The sequence below is a fragment of the Astatotilapia calliptera genome, chromosome 8, assembly GCF_964374335.1.
Source record: "Astatotilapia calliptera chromosome 8, fAstCal68.1, whole genome shotgun sequence".
NCBI classification, from domain to species: Eukaryota; Metazoa; Chordata; class Actinopteri; order Cichliformes; family Cichlidae; genus Astatotilapia; species Astatotilapia calliptera.
The window spans coordinates 17,574,581-17,590,692 of NC_137429.1; the positions used below are offsets into that span (position 1 = coordinate 17,574,581).

Below are 16,112 nucleotides of genomic sequence, written 5' to 3' on the forward strand. Positions count from 1 at the left end.
CTTGCGCTACAGCACGACGTCATGTTTGTGACGGACACATTTCACTGTTGCACATCGTGGGAAAACACTCTACGGCATGGCTTCGGAGTGAGTGAAGTTTTACGAGTAAGCGATTTTATGTACAGTTCAGGGACGTGCTTCAGTTTTGCTTGTGTGCTGGACGAAAGGTGAGCTTAGTCTGGGGGAGGCATTTCTTACTGTCTGAAGTTGTTTGGCAACTCAACGGACATCTGACAAGCCAGCGTGGCTTCACACACCTCACCAAGAAAAATATAAGGAGGTGAGGATACATGAGATAGGTGATCATGTCTAAGGTGGAGAAACAGAAAAAACACTTTCCCGCTCAAGCATCTAAGCGGAAAACTAATAAGAAAAACGGCATATTAAAAAAGAACGAGAGGCATTGGTTTTACTCAGCTCCTGCAAACAAGGAGCAAGAAAAGCCTACAGCTCCACAAACTGCTCCTCCAAAAGACTCCCAGCAGTTCTCTGCCAACTGGAAAGCACTTCAAGAGGTTAGTGAGTGCAATAGTTTGAGCTCCATGCATGTCCTGTCACACACTTTGGTTTTTGTGTGCCTGTGTTTAATACTACCCACAGGTTTTTCTCTCCTATTTTACTCCCTTCAGCTGTTGAAGGCCAGTCAGTCAGAGAAGAAGCAGCCGGCAGCACCAAGACATCAGAACGGCTTCTCGCCAAAGAATGTCCAAGAAAATACTTCTAAAATAATTTCTAAGAACAATGCTGCACCAAGCCAGAGAGACACTGAGAAAAAATCAGATCACAAAACTGTTCCTAAGAGTTTTGTCTCCGGTAAGACTGGGGTCAACTCAAAGGTGTCGAATGTCTCGAAGACTAAACATGCTATTGCTCCAAAAAGAGAGCGGGATAGCGGGAAGCCAAACAGCCTACAGGCAGCTAAGAAGAAGAAGCTTGAATCCGAGGAGACGAAGCCAACAGAGTATGTATATATTAGCACTGACGCTGACTCATTTATTCAGCAAGAATAAATATGTCTGATAATCCCATCTCATTCTCTGCTGTTGCAGAGAGGACCTTTGGTTTGATGACGTGGACCCGGATGACATTGAGGCGACAATGGGAGCAGAAGCAGCCGAGATCATGAGGAAGAAGCAGGGCAAGGCCAAGGGTACGGATGGTGCCTCGGCTAATGACACAGAGAAGAGCCTGGTTAAGGAGAATGCTTTTGAAGGGTAAGTCGCTGTGCATTCAGTGTACAGTGGGAAACACACTCAGAATACAGCGGGCAGCTTTGATGCCATTTTAGAAAAGTGCCTGAAAATATTCCCGGGGAAAGATGAATGCCTTAACAGCGATCATAAAAAATATCAAGTCTCTAATGTCATTACTTATCTCAATACAAGTATTTCAGAGTAATGTTGCTGCTGGGGTGGGATTAGCTGGCTGTGATTAACTGTGGATGTAATATTAACAATGTGAATTTGGCACATAATGTCACACAAAATGTGTTTTTCCCAAAAGTCAGACTTTAATATCTCTGAAACCGCTCAACTGGGTCGACAACATTATGTGCCTCGTGTATAAGAAGCTCAAAGTAAATTGTCAATCCCCCCCCCCACCTTCTCCAGTTCTCTGGATCTGCTGTCAAAGATCAGATATCCAATTATTTCAGGGACTCGTTCTGTATGAAGTTGAGCGACACTCCTGAGAGCCCATATTCACAGAACCCCTGAAAAATGTCAAACACACTCCCCCCACCATATATTCTGAAAGATCTAATGACAGCAGAAACCTGGCATTTCTGATGAACAGTGTATCGTTCCACAGGAATATTTTTTTTTTTCCATTAGATATGATGATCAGGTGGGATTTTTATTTTTTTAATTTGATGAAATTGATGAGATGGAATGACCCAAAGGAGATGGAGACTATTTTTCCCCCCTCAGTGGAGAGCTTCATGGAGCTTTCCTTCAAGGAGTCAAATATTACATATAGTCTGTGATAAATACTTTTGTCATTGCATGTTTTAGTGAATTGACCTGACAGAGTATGAAGTAAACATGGTTGCTGAATGTTTTCTGCAGGATATGGAGATGGATAAATTATTGAATGGAATTTATACAATTCAAATCCTTCACTGTACGTTGTGGTGACACAACCTGTCAATACCGTTTCAGAGTTCACTACATTGCTGTAGAAAGTCACTGATAATACAGATAAATGCTGTGGAAAAACCTGTGACTCCTGATGGATGCACCTCTCAATTTTTGTAGCCTGAAGTGTCGAACAAGGGTTAAAGATGCAAGTGTAAAATCATGTCAGCGAGCGAAGCAACCACTGCGTTCGGTGTACATTGAGGGGTTTACATTGACACAGAAGATGATGATTGTAATGTCTCTCCTTTCTTGTCACTTTGTCATTCACCTTAAGCCTCACTAAGGCGGTGGCCATTGACTGTGAGATGGTGGGAGTTGGTCCTGACGGAGAGGACAGCATCTTGGCACGTGTGTCAATTGTGAACCAGTTTGGGAAGTGCATCTATGACAAATATGTGAAGCCCACAGAGAAGGTAACAGACTACAGGACAGCTGTCAGCGGCATCCGACCAGAGGACATCAAAGATGGTGAGAGAAATGAAATGAGTTGCAAAGAACAACTTAAAGTCTCTTTGTTCCTTATGTTTTGTTTCTGATGTTTTTTAAGCCACGTTTGTCTCTCTGCAGGAGCGGATGTACAGATTGTACAGAGGGAGGTTGCTAACATCCTGGAAGGGAGAGTAGTGGTTGGACACGCCATACACAATGATCTAAAGGTAGCATGGATGTGATATCTGAAATGGAACAAATGCAATATTGTTTTTTAGTCTGATTATGAGCAGCCACAAACTATCTGCCGTTTCAGATTCTGCTCTTGGATCATCCGAAAAAGAAAATCAGAGATACTCAGAAATATAAACCCTTTAAGACGATCGTAAAGGTATGATGCAGTCACCAATGTCTCAACAGTTTCCGCAGTGAATGTGTGAATGAATTATAACTGATAATGAGGCATTTTTCTTTTGTTTTAGAGCGGTCGACCCTCGCTCAAACTCCTTTGTAGAAAAATCCTCGATGTGAAGGTCCAAGAGGGTGAACATTCATCTGTAAGTCATTCGATAAACTCCTTTTAAATCATCAGGGTTGAGTGACCGAAAATTGGCACACGGGTATATCTTTGACCCCTCAAGGCCAGAAGATAAGTGTATATAATAGTAATATTCTCGTTAGCAACCACTTACCCAAATGGTCAATTTGCAGCATTTTAGCACTTGTAGCATCTTACAAAAGCATCGTGTCACTTTATATTCATGACATTAACATTTATTCTATATCTAGAAAACTTTATTGTTAATCTCATGATGTCATCATCCAACAGTGGACTAAAATCACCGACCCAGCAGTACTGCAGCATGTAGAAACAACCAGTGTGTTATTGCCCAACAATGTTAGTAACACTTGGGCTGATCTTTGCCTGTTGCTTTCTCCAGGTCCAAGACGCACAGGCCACCATGAGGCTGTACACAATGGTGAAAAAGCAGTGGGAGGCAGAGATTAAAGTGAGTAGGAAAAACAAATTCTTGGACAAGAGGAGCGAGAGAAAGGCCAAGCTTCCCAAAGACAAGAATCACTGAGGATTACAAATTCAAAACAAGAAGAGGACAGATGATCTCCTGATCAGAGCAGAGCTGACTGAAGTGATCAAAGGATTCTTTTAAGAAGAAAAAACAACTGTGTATTTTTGTTTATTTTAATGTGAGGGATGTTGACCCTGTGATTGTATAAAAGCGTGACTTTCCTGAGCTTTTGTGAGATCTGGCGCAACAAAAAGCGTGTTAAATGCTTTCGCAGATAGTGACCGGTTTCATCCGCCTAAGTCGCTCGGGGAGATCGTTGCAGGCTGTGAAAGACTTTATCGAGTTGCAAATCAAGAAGTTTTGTTCCTCAGTGTGCCAGACTGACTCATGCAGGGATTAGAACATAGTCTTTATGTACAAAGATTGTAAAAATGTCTGTTTTTAAAGTATAAATAAAACAAAAGATGTAATTCGTTTAATTCTGCTATGTATATTTTTTTGTCGTCACAGTCTAATACAACCACAGGAGGTTCAGTTCTTTTTAAAAAACTTAATACATTTAATGCAAGCTGATGTCAAGACATGAATTGCTGCCTCACATTTAGTTCATGATTACTGAGACTTCATTTCCCATTTCTCTGACAAACATCAGAAAAGCCATTAAAGAGGACCAACGTTACCGTTTGCTGTGAGTGCAACCAAATGTGCAGCTTAAATCATTTATTACTCAAATCCAGTATTTCCTTACGTAATCCCATGCAGGCCTTATTTTGATTTTTCTTTTTACTATGTCATGGTGATAAAGTAAGAAATCCCCTGCCTGCCAGCAGTGTGTCAGCGTGATTTGCAACCCGGGAGCTGATGCGCTCTACGCTGTACTTTATTGAAAGCACGTGCCCTCGGTCTGCAGCCTCCAGGCTCTAAATTAGGTTCTCTGTGGGTTTCTGACAGGTAGTGCGAAGGCTTCAGGTAGCACAGCAGATGCTGGTGTGCCCTAATATGTTGACACAAGATGGTAGCATGACTTTTGTTTTCTGCATATAAATATTTTTTGGTTGTAATGTAATAAAGCAGCAGTTTCCATATGCTGACAGTTCAAACTATGTAACCATGCCTTGCCCGGTGGTCACATGTAGGTATATACTACAGCAAACAAACAGCTGAATTTAAAGGGAGAAATCCATTACTGGATGTCTGGGCTTCAACTATCTAAATACTAAAACCTTAAAAATGAAAAGCAGCGCTCTCTGTACGCTTTTACTCAGGTTTTATGGGAGGCGTCAAGTTGCATTGGATTTAATGTAACTGTTGAAGGTGTGTTGATAAAGTTTAGCACTATCCTATCTTTTAATCAATATTTCTCTCCTGGGGTGGCTGTTACATAGCTTCTATTAACTTCTGAGGACAAGATAATAGCTAACAGAAGCGAGGACTGTCTATTCAGTGATGTGATTCCAGATTTTCCACCTTTTCAATTGAAGAGTTTGCATAAATGATACATTCAAAAGTGCCACCAGTCTAGACAAGTTATCACAAACACACAGGAAATAAAGACAACCACACCAAGATACTTTTTCTTTATTTTAAGTTAAAGAAATGCAACAGATTGTGTTTCTGTTTACTACAAAACACTGATGTGCTGGGCATCCCCAATTGCACTTTTCACCTCTGTGCAACCAAGTCCAAAACATTATTATAAAGAAAGGTCAAGATTTATGTCCAGAAAAGCAAACCACCTCTAATCACATGCATTGCATGTGCCTGAGTGTACACTGTTTAAAGCTACAGTAGTACAATAGTTCTTTTTTTCCCTTAAAAAATCTTGAATGAAGCAGATAATTACACACTGCCCAATAAACAATAGAAACAAGTCAGCTCGAGGCGATATTAACAGCAGTGTAGGAAACACCATGACAATAAGACTGCTTTGACTCATTTCATAAATCACATCGTGAGACTGGAGGCATTACTGCTGTTGCTCACACGCCACTAGTTAATAACTCTTTAAAAGGCTTCTTATAGTCTTCCCAATTACTGCACTTTGCTGCGGCTGTTGTTGACATCTGGTGCTTGGTCCCACACAGCATACAAACAGCAGCTCTGCTCTGTTTGATTTGTGTGTTCTGTCTCGTTCCCTTACCACAAGCAATTGTATATCCTCGTACACCTTCCACCGAACATAAAATGCATCAAACGCCTTAAGATCGCTTCGGGAGGTTTTATTTTTGTATAGGCTGTTTAGTCCTGCCCTCTTTCATTTTTTAACTACGTAAAGGTCTCAACATCCACCTCTGCAGTAGGAACAATAACTCCTAAATAGATTACTAGAAACTGTGTTGAACCTATGAGATTGAGGGCATTTTCACAGCTTCTTTCTCAATGCAGGAAATCTTGTCTCGTCCACACGATGTATGCTCAGGTCTGCTACCTGCTTCCTTATGCATGAGCTGCGGTATGCTGCCGCCCAGAGATTGACTGCGAGTGTCTGTGATGACTAATGCTCACTCTTAGTATGGACAAAGTTGAGCATTCAGTATTTATGCAGGTTGATGAAGAAACAGTGTCAGCTACTTTCTGTGGCTGACTTCCTGCTCGTCTGTTCTGGCCACAAAGCAAGGCTTCACTTTGAACTGAAAGCAGAAAATGGTGCCTTGATGAGCAGTGATTGATAGTCTTGTTGTTATTGGACATAGTTGGTACATTAGGTTTTAGCTTAGCAGCTCTTTGACTTTGGGCCATGCTAGTATTTTGGTTGGTTACATTTATGGGGACAGCCACACAGTGGTGAGGTGTGTGGCAGATGTGGCATATTGGTTCAAGGTGGGGGTGGGTTTACATAAGGGTTGACTGACAGGCTGAGAGATGAGGTCAGGCAAGACTCTTAGTGGACGTGCACATGATGCTGTAATCTATACTGAGAGTCTGGAGAGCTAGAGGTATGCAATGGAGAGAATAGGAATGAAAATCAGTAGAAGCAAAATAGAACATGTGTAGACAGATGTGGCTGTGAAGGTGCAAGGACTACAAATGGTCCACTATCCAAAACAATGGACAATGCACAAGAAAGGTGAAGAAGAGAGTGTGGGCAGTGGAGCTGGTGGAGACGAGTGTCAGGGGTGATTTGTGACAAAAGGGCAGCAGCAAGAGTAAAAGTCGAGGTTTATAAAATGGCAGTCTGACCTGCTGTGACGTATAGCACTGACAAAAAGACAGCAGACCAACCAGTGGCAGTGGTTGAAGATGTTACGATGATCACTGGGAGTGACCAGAATAGGCAAAATTAGAAATGAGTACATCAGAGGGGCAGCTTGGGTTGAGCATGTTGGAGACAACGCTAGAGAAGCAAGGTTGAGATGGTTTGGACACATGCAGAGGAGGGATGGTGGGTGTAGTTGAAGAAGGATGTTGAAGACGGAGCTGCCAAGCAGGAGGAAAAGAGGAAGACCACAGGGGAGGTTTGGGAATGCAGTGAAGAAGGACATGCGGAGTGTTGATGTGACAGAGGAGGACGCTAGGACAGAATAGTGGTAGATGGAGGCAGGTGAGCCACTGTGGCGAACCCTAAAGAGAGCAGCCAAAAGAAGAAGAAGAGTCTGATGGTTGATTGTTCCTCCAGTTTGGTCCAGACTGGATTATTTCAGTCTGGACAGATTATTTCAGACAATTGATTGCACTGTAGCCAGTTCAAAATCTGCCATTGAGGCCTTTTCATTAGCACAGATTTTTTCAGAATTTGCAGTAAAATCTCTTGTGAATTATATGACTTGTCAAGCTTTTATTTAATACCTACATATTGTCTAACACTATATCCAGGCATTAGAAATAGTGTGTATAACTCTTTGACACTGACTTTAATCACTTAAGACTTTTCTTTAGTTTCATGAGCAGTTTTATCCTCCTCAGTGTATCACTGTGAATTTATACTTATCTAAGGCTAAATAATGCGGGCTGTGAAAGCTACTGTTTTAATTATAGCTATAAATTCATAGGGTCTAAAAGATAGGCTCTCCCAAGTGTACCTAACAGCGGTCCTTTGTGTTCCTACTGCACTCTGACTGCTTTCCTTTGCAAACTGTAAACAAAAGGATCTGTGCTTATAGTTCTTGTGTACTTCTACCACTCAGTACAATTAAACACATTTAGTTTATTGTTTATTTCTCATAGAATTCTCTGATTTCTTGTTGGATCCTCCCTTTGCCATCCCATTTTTTTTTAAATCCTGGAAACGCCCCTCCTGTCGCTTCTCTCCCTGCCTCAGGCTGTCCATGCACAGTTATGCAAGGGTGGGGAAGTCCCAAAGCAGAGCTGTGCCACCAAACTGAAATGACTGCAGATGGAATAACAATCCTCAGGCTAAATGCTAAAATGATGAATTTGGTAGATAATTTGTGCTAAACACCAGCTTCATTACTGAGAGCATTACATGCAAATTTTGGCTTTTGTCCAGTAAAGCCCAATAAAGCTGCTGCTGTCTTGGCCAAAGACTCATAGTACTGCCAATACACCAAGTGCTTTAGATGGTTTTATGATTAAAAAAAAACTGTGGTGTAGAGGAGTTTGACACCTCTATAAATCATACGTTTGACTGATCTGAGACAATGCCGCAGGGCTCTTGGAGGTATAAATGAAGGCGTGTTCCCTGAGGGAGGAAAAAGCAGCTTCTAGATTTTGTGCTTAGATCTGTAAGGTTTGTAAAAGGTGACTTAATTTGAAAAATTACTTGAAAAAGGACTTAAAAGCTGCTTTGCAAGACACAAATGGCTCCTGTGTTAATCATTTTAATTTTTCAACTTAGTGGAGAAAGAAAAAGAAAATAAAGACTCAGGCTTCCTGTTCAGAATAGCTGACTGTATTTATATTTTGATGCCCTGCCTACAGCATAAAGCCCCTTTTCCTTGCACAGACTGCATGGGATGCATTGGATAAACTATCACATTACAGTTCAGATGTTACAGTTTTCAGTGTTTGATTCCATAAAAAAATCAGTAAATATCCTTAAATATCTCCCACCTTCCTTTGTCTCCTTAGCTCACTGGTTTTCTGTCTGCACTTTGCTCTTACAGGAATATTTTGTGGTCAAAGGACTTTTCTTCCTTGTAAGTTTCATGAGATGATGCAGCTCTCATTGACAGTTTCCTGCCAGTAAGTGCACCATCAAGATATCCTGCTGATCTCTGTACTTTTGCTAGAAGTCGTCTCCACATACCATTAGTCTTCTTGTAAAAGCAGCAGGTAGAAAGCAGAGTTTTCGCCCCAAGATTCACCTAAAAATCATGTTGTTAATCCTGTGACACTTTGTATAATATTACAGGCTATAAAGGGAATATTCTCCATGCAGCTTCACTTATTTCAAGAATTTCAGATTTTTTCTTTTAATGTATGATAGCAGAGATGAAAAAAAGCCAATTTTTCTGTATTTTTACTGTTTTCAGACATAATCCACCAGCTTGTACCACATGACTGGTGATGTCAGCCAAGGCAGAGTCAAGGCTGCGAACCTGTAGACAAAATGGTGTTTGTGCGTCCGTCCAGCAGAGTGAGCATGTGTGGGCTCCAGGCTAAAGTGGGGAAGTGAAGGGGGAGAAACGGGGGGAGAGAAAAAACAGGCAGTTAAACAAATGAAAATAAATCAGCGCATTTATTATTTTTATAGCCCAGCGTGTATTTTTTTTCTCTCTCTCTCTCTCCTCAGCATATGTATTTATAAAGTTCAGCAGCCATATGAGAAATTAGCCTCTGTATTCACCGGGGTCCTCCCACCCCTCTGTCTTCTTCTCTAATCCGCCCACATGTATCGTCTGAGGAAAAAAATAGTGCAGAAGGTGACGCTCCTCCAAAGGAACAGAGAGAGGCACAAGAGAGGGAAAGGCAAAGAGAGCGAGGTGTCTACAGGCTGCATCTCCACTGAAACATTTGGATGGGGGAGACAGAGGAAGAGCTGAATGGTAGCTACACCCTGCGCCTGGAAGCGTAGAGACACTGTAACAAAGGCTGGCAATTATTTTTGTTTTTGGCAATAACAAAGGTGGGAGAGGGGCTCTGAAATCGAGGGGAAATAGCCAAAAGACAGATTTTTGTTTTTCAGGGGGACTTCTGCTTCATTTCATCCGAAAGACTCATCCCGTGCCATCATCAGCATGACCATAAGCTCTAAGTAACATTCGGCAATAACGCTATCAAAACAAGATTTCCAGCAACAGTCGCGCGCAATCCTATTTCTGATTTATTATAATCGCGTGGAGGAAAAAACCCTCCACAAAAAACAGAAAAAAACCAAACAAACCCCCAAAACAGATCAGCTGAATGCCTGCGAGAAACTGGATACTCTGTGAAATCGTAAGAAAGAGCAATCTAACAAAGAAAACTACATTTTGATTGATCTTTTTAAAGCTTGATGTGCGTGTTTCTGCGCGCACTCGAATCGAACCAGAACCAAAAGCAAGTGAGTATTAACCGTGTCTGTGTATCTGTCTGTATTTTTATGGTGGTTTTATATTCTGCGTTTTATCCGCCTAATATCAAGAGGGTTTTTATTGGCCTGGATTAAAAAAAGGCGAAAATACAGCCTCTAACCTGCATTCAACAAGTATCGTGTCTTTCCCACAATATCTGCAAAATATTTCTGTATCCTGTTTCATGTTTTAAAATCAGTACGTGGAGAAATCAGGATATGTTCTGTTCTTTTAATTATTATTTTTTCCTTCTAGCTGCTATAAGAGAAATTCAGTCTGATTTAGTGTTGCCCACTGATATGACGCCTCAGAATTGTTCCATTTTATAATCCCTAACATCCTTCATTGCACAAATGGTGGGTGTTTCCCCATCTACACCACTAGATCAGAGCAGTTTCACGCTTCTGAGAGGAATGTGTGTGTGTGCATCTATGTGTATGTGTGTGTGTGTGTGTATGCATTCCTATCTGCATCATTTTGTCTGTCTGCATGAGTAAATAACTCCATGTGTGTGCTGCTTTTGCGCATTTACAGGCATGCATTTGTCCTACCTGCATGTGCTTTCAGTGTGTGCGTGTTTGTGTGTTTGCTTGTGCATCGTGGCAGCACTGGGTAAGTGTCAAGGCCTGAAATGGAGGTTTGATAAAGGCACTATAGGAGTAGGGTGAGAGGGCTGACACACAAACACACAGAGGAGAAGATGCTGTGAGGACGATATGAAGGGTGGGGGTTACTGGAGTGGAACTACTGGAAGGTTATAGCGTCTCATCTGGGAAGTCTAGCAGGGCAGTTAAATGTCTAGACACGGTCATCTTCTTCTTCTTCCCCCTACAACCCACCACGCCACCACTTCACCTATACTCTGACAATCTGCTTCTGCCACGTTCCGCTGCATTACACACAAAGTCTCTGGTTTCATAATGCCTCTTCTGCCGTCACTTATCCAGCACATGCATTCCTTTTCCTGCCAACTGGCTCCAACGTGCTCTCCCCCTAATGGGAACTCTACATCTTTTCCTCCATTTGCACTCTCTTCTTCTGCCCCCAGCATCCTGCATTATAAATCTACAGCTGGTGCTATTTTTAGATTAAGGGTAACCCAGAAAACACCCCCTTCGATTTTAGCACAAGAAAAAAGGGAAAAAAAGGGGGGAAAAACTCCAGAGACGGTGGCATGCTGTCGGTTGATGTGATTGGCAGAGTAGTGATGGGGCTTGAAAAGGAGGGCGCTGCTGTTTAAGCAATGGGGGGGTAATCTATTTTGAGACAGTGATTGAATTACTGATCTGTCGAGTCCTGTGTTTAGTATGTGTGTGTCCCTGCCTCTGACCCTGTCTCTTCTCCGAGACTCTGATGGTTTCTCTCGCTTCCCGTCTTCCGTTATGAAGTTTCCTCCCGTCTTTCATCTGATTTACCACCTGATTGAGCCTAGCCGGTCTTTTACGCCCTCTTTCTTTCCACCACTTGACCTTGAGGTTCACCTCAAGATCAAATTTCATGTCATTTCTTCTCATGCCATCTTGTTTTTATAGCTCTGCTTTAAAACTTCTCGCCCTACTCCCCACCTGCTTAGACTCCCATCTGTGACTTAACCTTGCCCTGCTTTTATGTCTAATTGCTGGATAGTTCACAGGTCAGAAATTAGTCCAGTAATACCTCTTCCCTCGTCCCATTTGTCTGTCTGGCCTCATGTACCACATCGCTGCACTGCTGGATCATAATGGTCCTAATCATGCAGGAAGGGCAGTGTCATTAATTAGGAGGAGACAGGTTTAAATTGCCTAAAAGAGAGACGGGAGGTTTGGGGGATGAAGCTATCTGCTTCTGATGCAAATGCTCCAAGAAAGTTTGAATACTGAAGGATGTTCGCTCAGATTTATCCATGTCCAAAAATAGAGTTCATTCCCGACATGACACACTATCCTGTGCCTTTACCCCCCCTGTGCTCAGTGCTGTTTCAGAATTGTTATGACCTCTCCTTGAAGCACGTCCTCCTCCATCACTCCTCCTTCACCCTACATGCTGTATCACCCAGATCTATCCAAATAGAAAAAAAAAAGTCAGCCCTCATCGTCCTGTAGGCAGAAAAGATTTTAGTCATGGACACTGACTGAGCTTCGGAGCTCTATTACAGGCTTCATTGCAGCCAGTCTATTCCTGAAAATGACTTTATGTATTAATCCCCCCCACATCATTAAAACAAACGTTCCCAGGGATATGTTTCCTTTCCTGAAAAGAAAGGGAGCAGCTGCTGCTGCATGCTTCTGGCTGGGGTGATTGACCAATATGCACAAGGCTCAAGACCCCCCTTGGGGGTGCTGGTGCTGCGGTATTTGTGGATTGGTCAGCCCCCGGGAGATCTACACACTGGTGTTGCTGAGTGGAGGAGATGCCTCCGGTTGATTGGCCATTTCCTTTATGCCTCCTTAATTGATTGGCTCTTTAATTCATGTTCTGGGAATTGGCCACTAGTGAGCTTTGTCATTGTTATTATTATTTTTGATGTGTGGTGCCCGCTTACATCATATTTTTCATTAGATTAAGCTGTCTGAGAGCTGCTCAGAGCCCCGTTTTCTTTGCATACACACCCTTTTTTCTTTTCCTTTTTTTGTTGTTGTTGCTTCCTTTGCATCCATTCATGTAATTCCTGCTATTCATATCTATTCATACTCTACCCAACCCCATGCCACTATCCAGACACAAACACCCACACACATCTTCTGTTCTCCTGGCAGAAAGAGAGTCAGAGCATGAGGTGCAGTGACAGTGGAAAAGGGGGAGGTGGGGGGAGGACAGAGCGTGGTGTGACACCGCACTAAAAGGGGAGGTGACCGCAGTGCTTTTTTACCATGCTGCAGTGCTTCGGTTTCTCCTGCTGGGGTCTCCTCAGCACTGGGGAGTGCGCGAGAGGGGAGAGAGCGAGGGGGGACGAGGAAGGGAGGGAGGGAGGCGATATGGATGGAACAGCGTGAAGCCTTGTGGTTACATCCTTTGATGAGGTAGCTGGTGGGAAAAAAATGGCTGCACACCAGAAACACATACGTAATTTGCGCTGTCTCTCCTCTCTCCCTCGCACACACACGCGCGCATACATAAACATACATTACACACTTGCCTGTAAAGCCTTCCTCTCCCCCCACCCGAGCGGCACATTTGCCATTCAGCTCAGCTGTGTGTCTGTTTTACATCCATACACTGGTTTTCCTTCCTCTGCTCGCCCTCTTTTAATCACTCTGCTGTTTTCATGCGTTTTGCTGGTACTGCAGGACATCTCCCTCCCTCTCCTTCTACACACATGCCTTCACGTACATTCAGGTGCTATCCTGAACCACTGCAAGGTCTTCCTCTCTGTGCTTCTCCTCCTCCTCCCCCACCTGTTTTTGGCTCCTCTCTTTCATTGCCCCACCACTCTTCACTTTGTCCTATACCTTCCCTACCCCTACTTTTTTCCCTCTTCTCCTTCTCCAGCACATCTAAGTGTCTCTCATCTCTTCCCATCTCCCTCTCTGCGATTGGTAATTGTTCTTTTATTTTTTTTGTTGCTTTTTCTGCCAACTGCTCGTTCTGTTCCGCATAGTCAGCACTCCTCCAAATTCCTCTCTTTCCTCCTCCCCTCACTCTCTCTCTCTCTCTCTCTCTCTCTCTCTCTCTAGCATCCCCACCCCCCCACCCCGGTGCTGCTGCTGGTACCTCACAGTCAATGCATCCCATAATCTCGTGCTCCCTCCCCCTCTTGCTGCAGTGTTTCTGCTAATATATATTAGCGTCAGTGCAGTCTTTGTGCACGAGCATCGCGCGTGCGCTCCTCCTCTCTGAGACCCGTTCTCCATATCTATCTGCAGACGTGATCTCCTGCCCTAAAAGGTTTAGAAAATTAAGTTGCTTTTCGGCTCCAAAATGTGTGTGTGTGTTTTTTCTCAGTCTTTTCATTGTAGCCAGGTGAGCATGTGTGTGTGTGAGTGTGAGTGTACCCCTCCCCTCACTCCCTCCCTCATTCCCCTCTCCTTCTCGCTTTCTTCCCCCTCTGTATGTGTGCAGTGGTGAGGCAGTAGTAGCAGGGTGGCGCAGGACATGGTGGCCAAGGCAGGAAAAGCTGCAGGAGAAAGAAAGTAGTGATGCTGGAGGGGAGGAGAGAGGAGGCGAGGGGATTGTTCCTTCACTTTGCTCCCTCAGCACTCTCCCCCTCCTCCTACTTGCTTCTCCTTCAATTTTTATCCTCTTTCTCGAACCTTTCTCTCTTCTTTCTCTCCATCATTGTTTTTAATAACCGCTGCTTTTTTACTTTCTTCATTTTGCACCTTCTGTAGCCTTACTTCCCCACTTTTAGCCCCCCCCTTCCGTGTGTTTTTGTGCTGCTGCTGTCAGTGCTGAAGGTGCTGATGCTGACTCTTAAAGAGAAGTGCTTACCTCCCCTGTATTAAGATGAACTGAAATGCAAAGCACTCACCTCACCTCTAAACTCTTTACAGGCAATCTTGTCACAATGATGGCAACATTAGCTCAAGTTCAAACTTAAAGGCTTTAACAATTCCCCAAAAGAGTGTGAGAGAGAGCCCAGCTGAGCCCTTTCCCACTTAACCTACACGTTCTGGTACATGAAAGAATGGTTAATGAGAATCAATAGTCCCACCATGTTTAAGTGTGAGGGAACAAAAAGGCATTTAACTGCAGTGACAGGCTTGCGGCTGTCCACGTATAAAATATTCAGAAGTTCAACTATATCCCATGACTGCCTGTGAAGAACACGTCAGGGCACGATGTGTCAAAGTTAAAATGGCAACAACGCAAAAAGTTATTTAAAGGATGGAAGTTTCACAGGGAGTTCACAGAAGCTGCTTCTTAAAAGTTCCTGAGCAGAGAGAGTGAAAGAGTGCCGCTGTCCGTGGTGCTGAAAAATAATCCACCCCACAACACAAGTGTTCTCTGCTGGGAAGCCCCACCGGACAAAGCTGACTGTGGATTAAGATCTTTTTACACTCTCCCTCTCTGACCTCATCACTCCAAACATTCTGTTTGTTGCAGATATTTCTTCAGGCTCTATTTAAAGCATCAAACTAAAAGTACTTTGGCACGATAATGCAGTGCAACTAACAAATTCACAGTTTTTTCTTTCTTTTCTGTCAAGTAAGCAGTTTGAATGCTCCTGCACCCAAAAACAAACCAAAAAACAGCAGAAAAACAAAACTGCAAAGAAGTAAGACTGCCACAGAAAAAAAAAAAAAAAACTTAAGGCATCTAACACTTTGATTTGTTTTCTGATCTGTGAACTTAGGATGTATTACTTTAAGTTTTTGTCTCCTGTGCACAGTTAGTGCTTAATCCATGCAGTAGCCTTGATTTTGCTGGATCTTACCTGAGTGTTGCCAAGACACAGGAAACTTTTCCATGGACAACCAAAAAGTTGCTCCTTCAGACAAGAAGAACAGGATTAAACTCTAGCAAAGCGAAAGACACATAGTAAGTGGCATCCCGTGTGAAAGATAGCAAAAAGTAAGAGGGGGAAGGAGAAGGAAAGGATGGAGCCGAAGGAAAGGAAGCTTACTTTGGAAAAGGAGAAAAAGAGAGGAAGAGGTGAGCGAAGTCAAAGACGAGAGAAATGGAAGAGAAGAGAGAATTAGACTGTAGGACTGCAGTGAGTAAATGAAAACAGGGAGGGGGTAGTAGAAAGAACTGGAGAGAAAGACAGAGACGGACAGGTACACTTGAGAAGAAGAAGTGAAGCCCCGATCCCCTTCCTCCAATGAAATGTGATTCCTTTATGCGGAATGTGAGCGCAAGTGAGGAAGACAAAGTGAGGGAGAGAGTCGAACTAGGCAGAGGGTGGGGGGGAGGGAGGGCTACTAAGAGCTTGCAGGAAAGGAGGGGGAGGAGGAGAGTGGTGCATTTCCTTGACTATAAAAAAAAGGTTCACAACATGGATGTGGTGCAGGTACGGCCTTTGCGGCTGCCATCACGTGGCTTTTCTGAAACATCGCGAGCCCCTCTGGATGGCAGAGCAGCCTGTGGGTGAACAATCCGACCTCACCTGGAGTAGAAACAGAGGGAGAGCGCGAGCAAATAACTCT

The 16,112-nt window shown here is 43.3% G+C and overlaps 2 protein-coding genes and 1 long non-coding RNA gene across 6 annotated transcripts in view; 2 read left to right on the top strand and 1 right to left on the bottom strand.

Annotated features, from left to right (window-relative positions):
• Positions 1-36: 36 nt before the first annotated feature.
• rexo4 (RNA exonuclease 4) lies at positions 37-4,074 on the top strand. Its single transcript, XM_026162881.2, has 8 exons — positions 37-515; positions 630-961; positions 1,050-1,214; positions 2,413-2,606; positions 2,706-2,794; positions 2,884-2,958; positions 3,050-3,124; positions 3,509-4,074. The coding sequence occupies exons 1-8, from the start codon at positions 306-308 to the stop codon at positions 3,650-3,652; spliced, it is 1,284 nt and encodes a 427-aa protein (XP_026018666.1). The 5' UTR covers positions 37-305; the 3' UTR covers positions 3,653-4,074.
• A 1,082-nt stretch (positions 4,075-5,156) lies between these two features.
• Positions 5,157-15,824, bottom strand: LOC145430421 (uncharacterized). Its single transcript, XR_013910994.1, has 2 exons — positions 15,401-15,824; positions 5,157-9,153 (listed from the first exon to the last, which is right to left on the bottom strand). It is a non-coding gene; the product is annotated as an uncharacterized LOC145430421 (long non-coding RNA).
• LOC113019273 (voltage-gated potassium channel KCNC1-like) overlaps positions 9,407-16,112 on the top strand; it is a 54,207-nt gene continuing 47,501 nt past the window's right edge. For all 4 annotated transcript variants that reach the window (XM_026162864.2, XM_026162862.2, XM_026162869.2 and 1 more), the window contains exon 1: positions 9,407-10,037. In XM_026162864.2, coding sequence (XP_026018649.1) covers positions 9,990-10,037 — 48 coding nt within the window. In that variant the 5' untranslated portion in view covers positions 9,407-9,989. The remainder of the gene's footprint in view (positions 10,038-16,112) is intronic.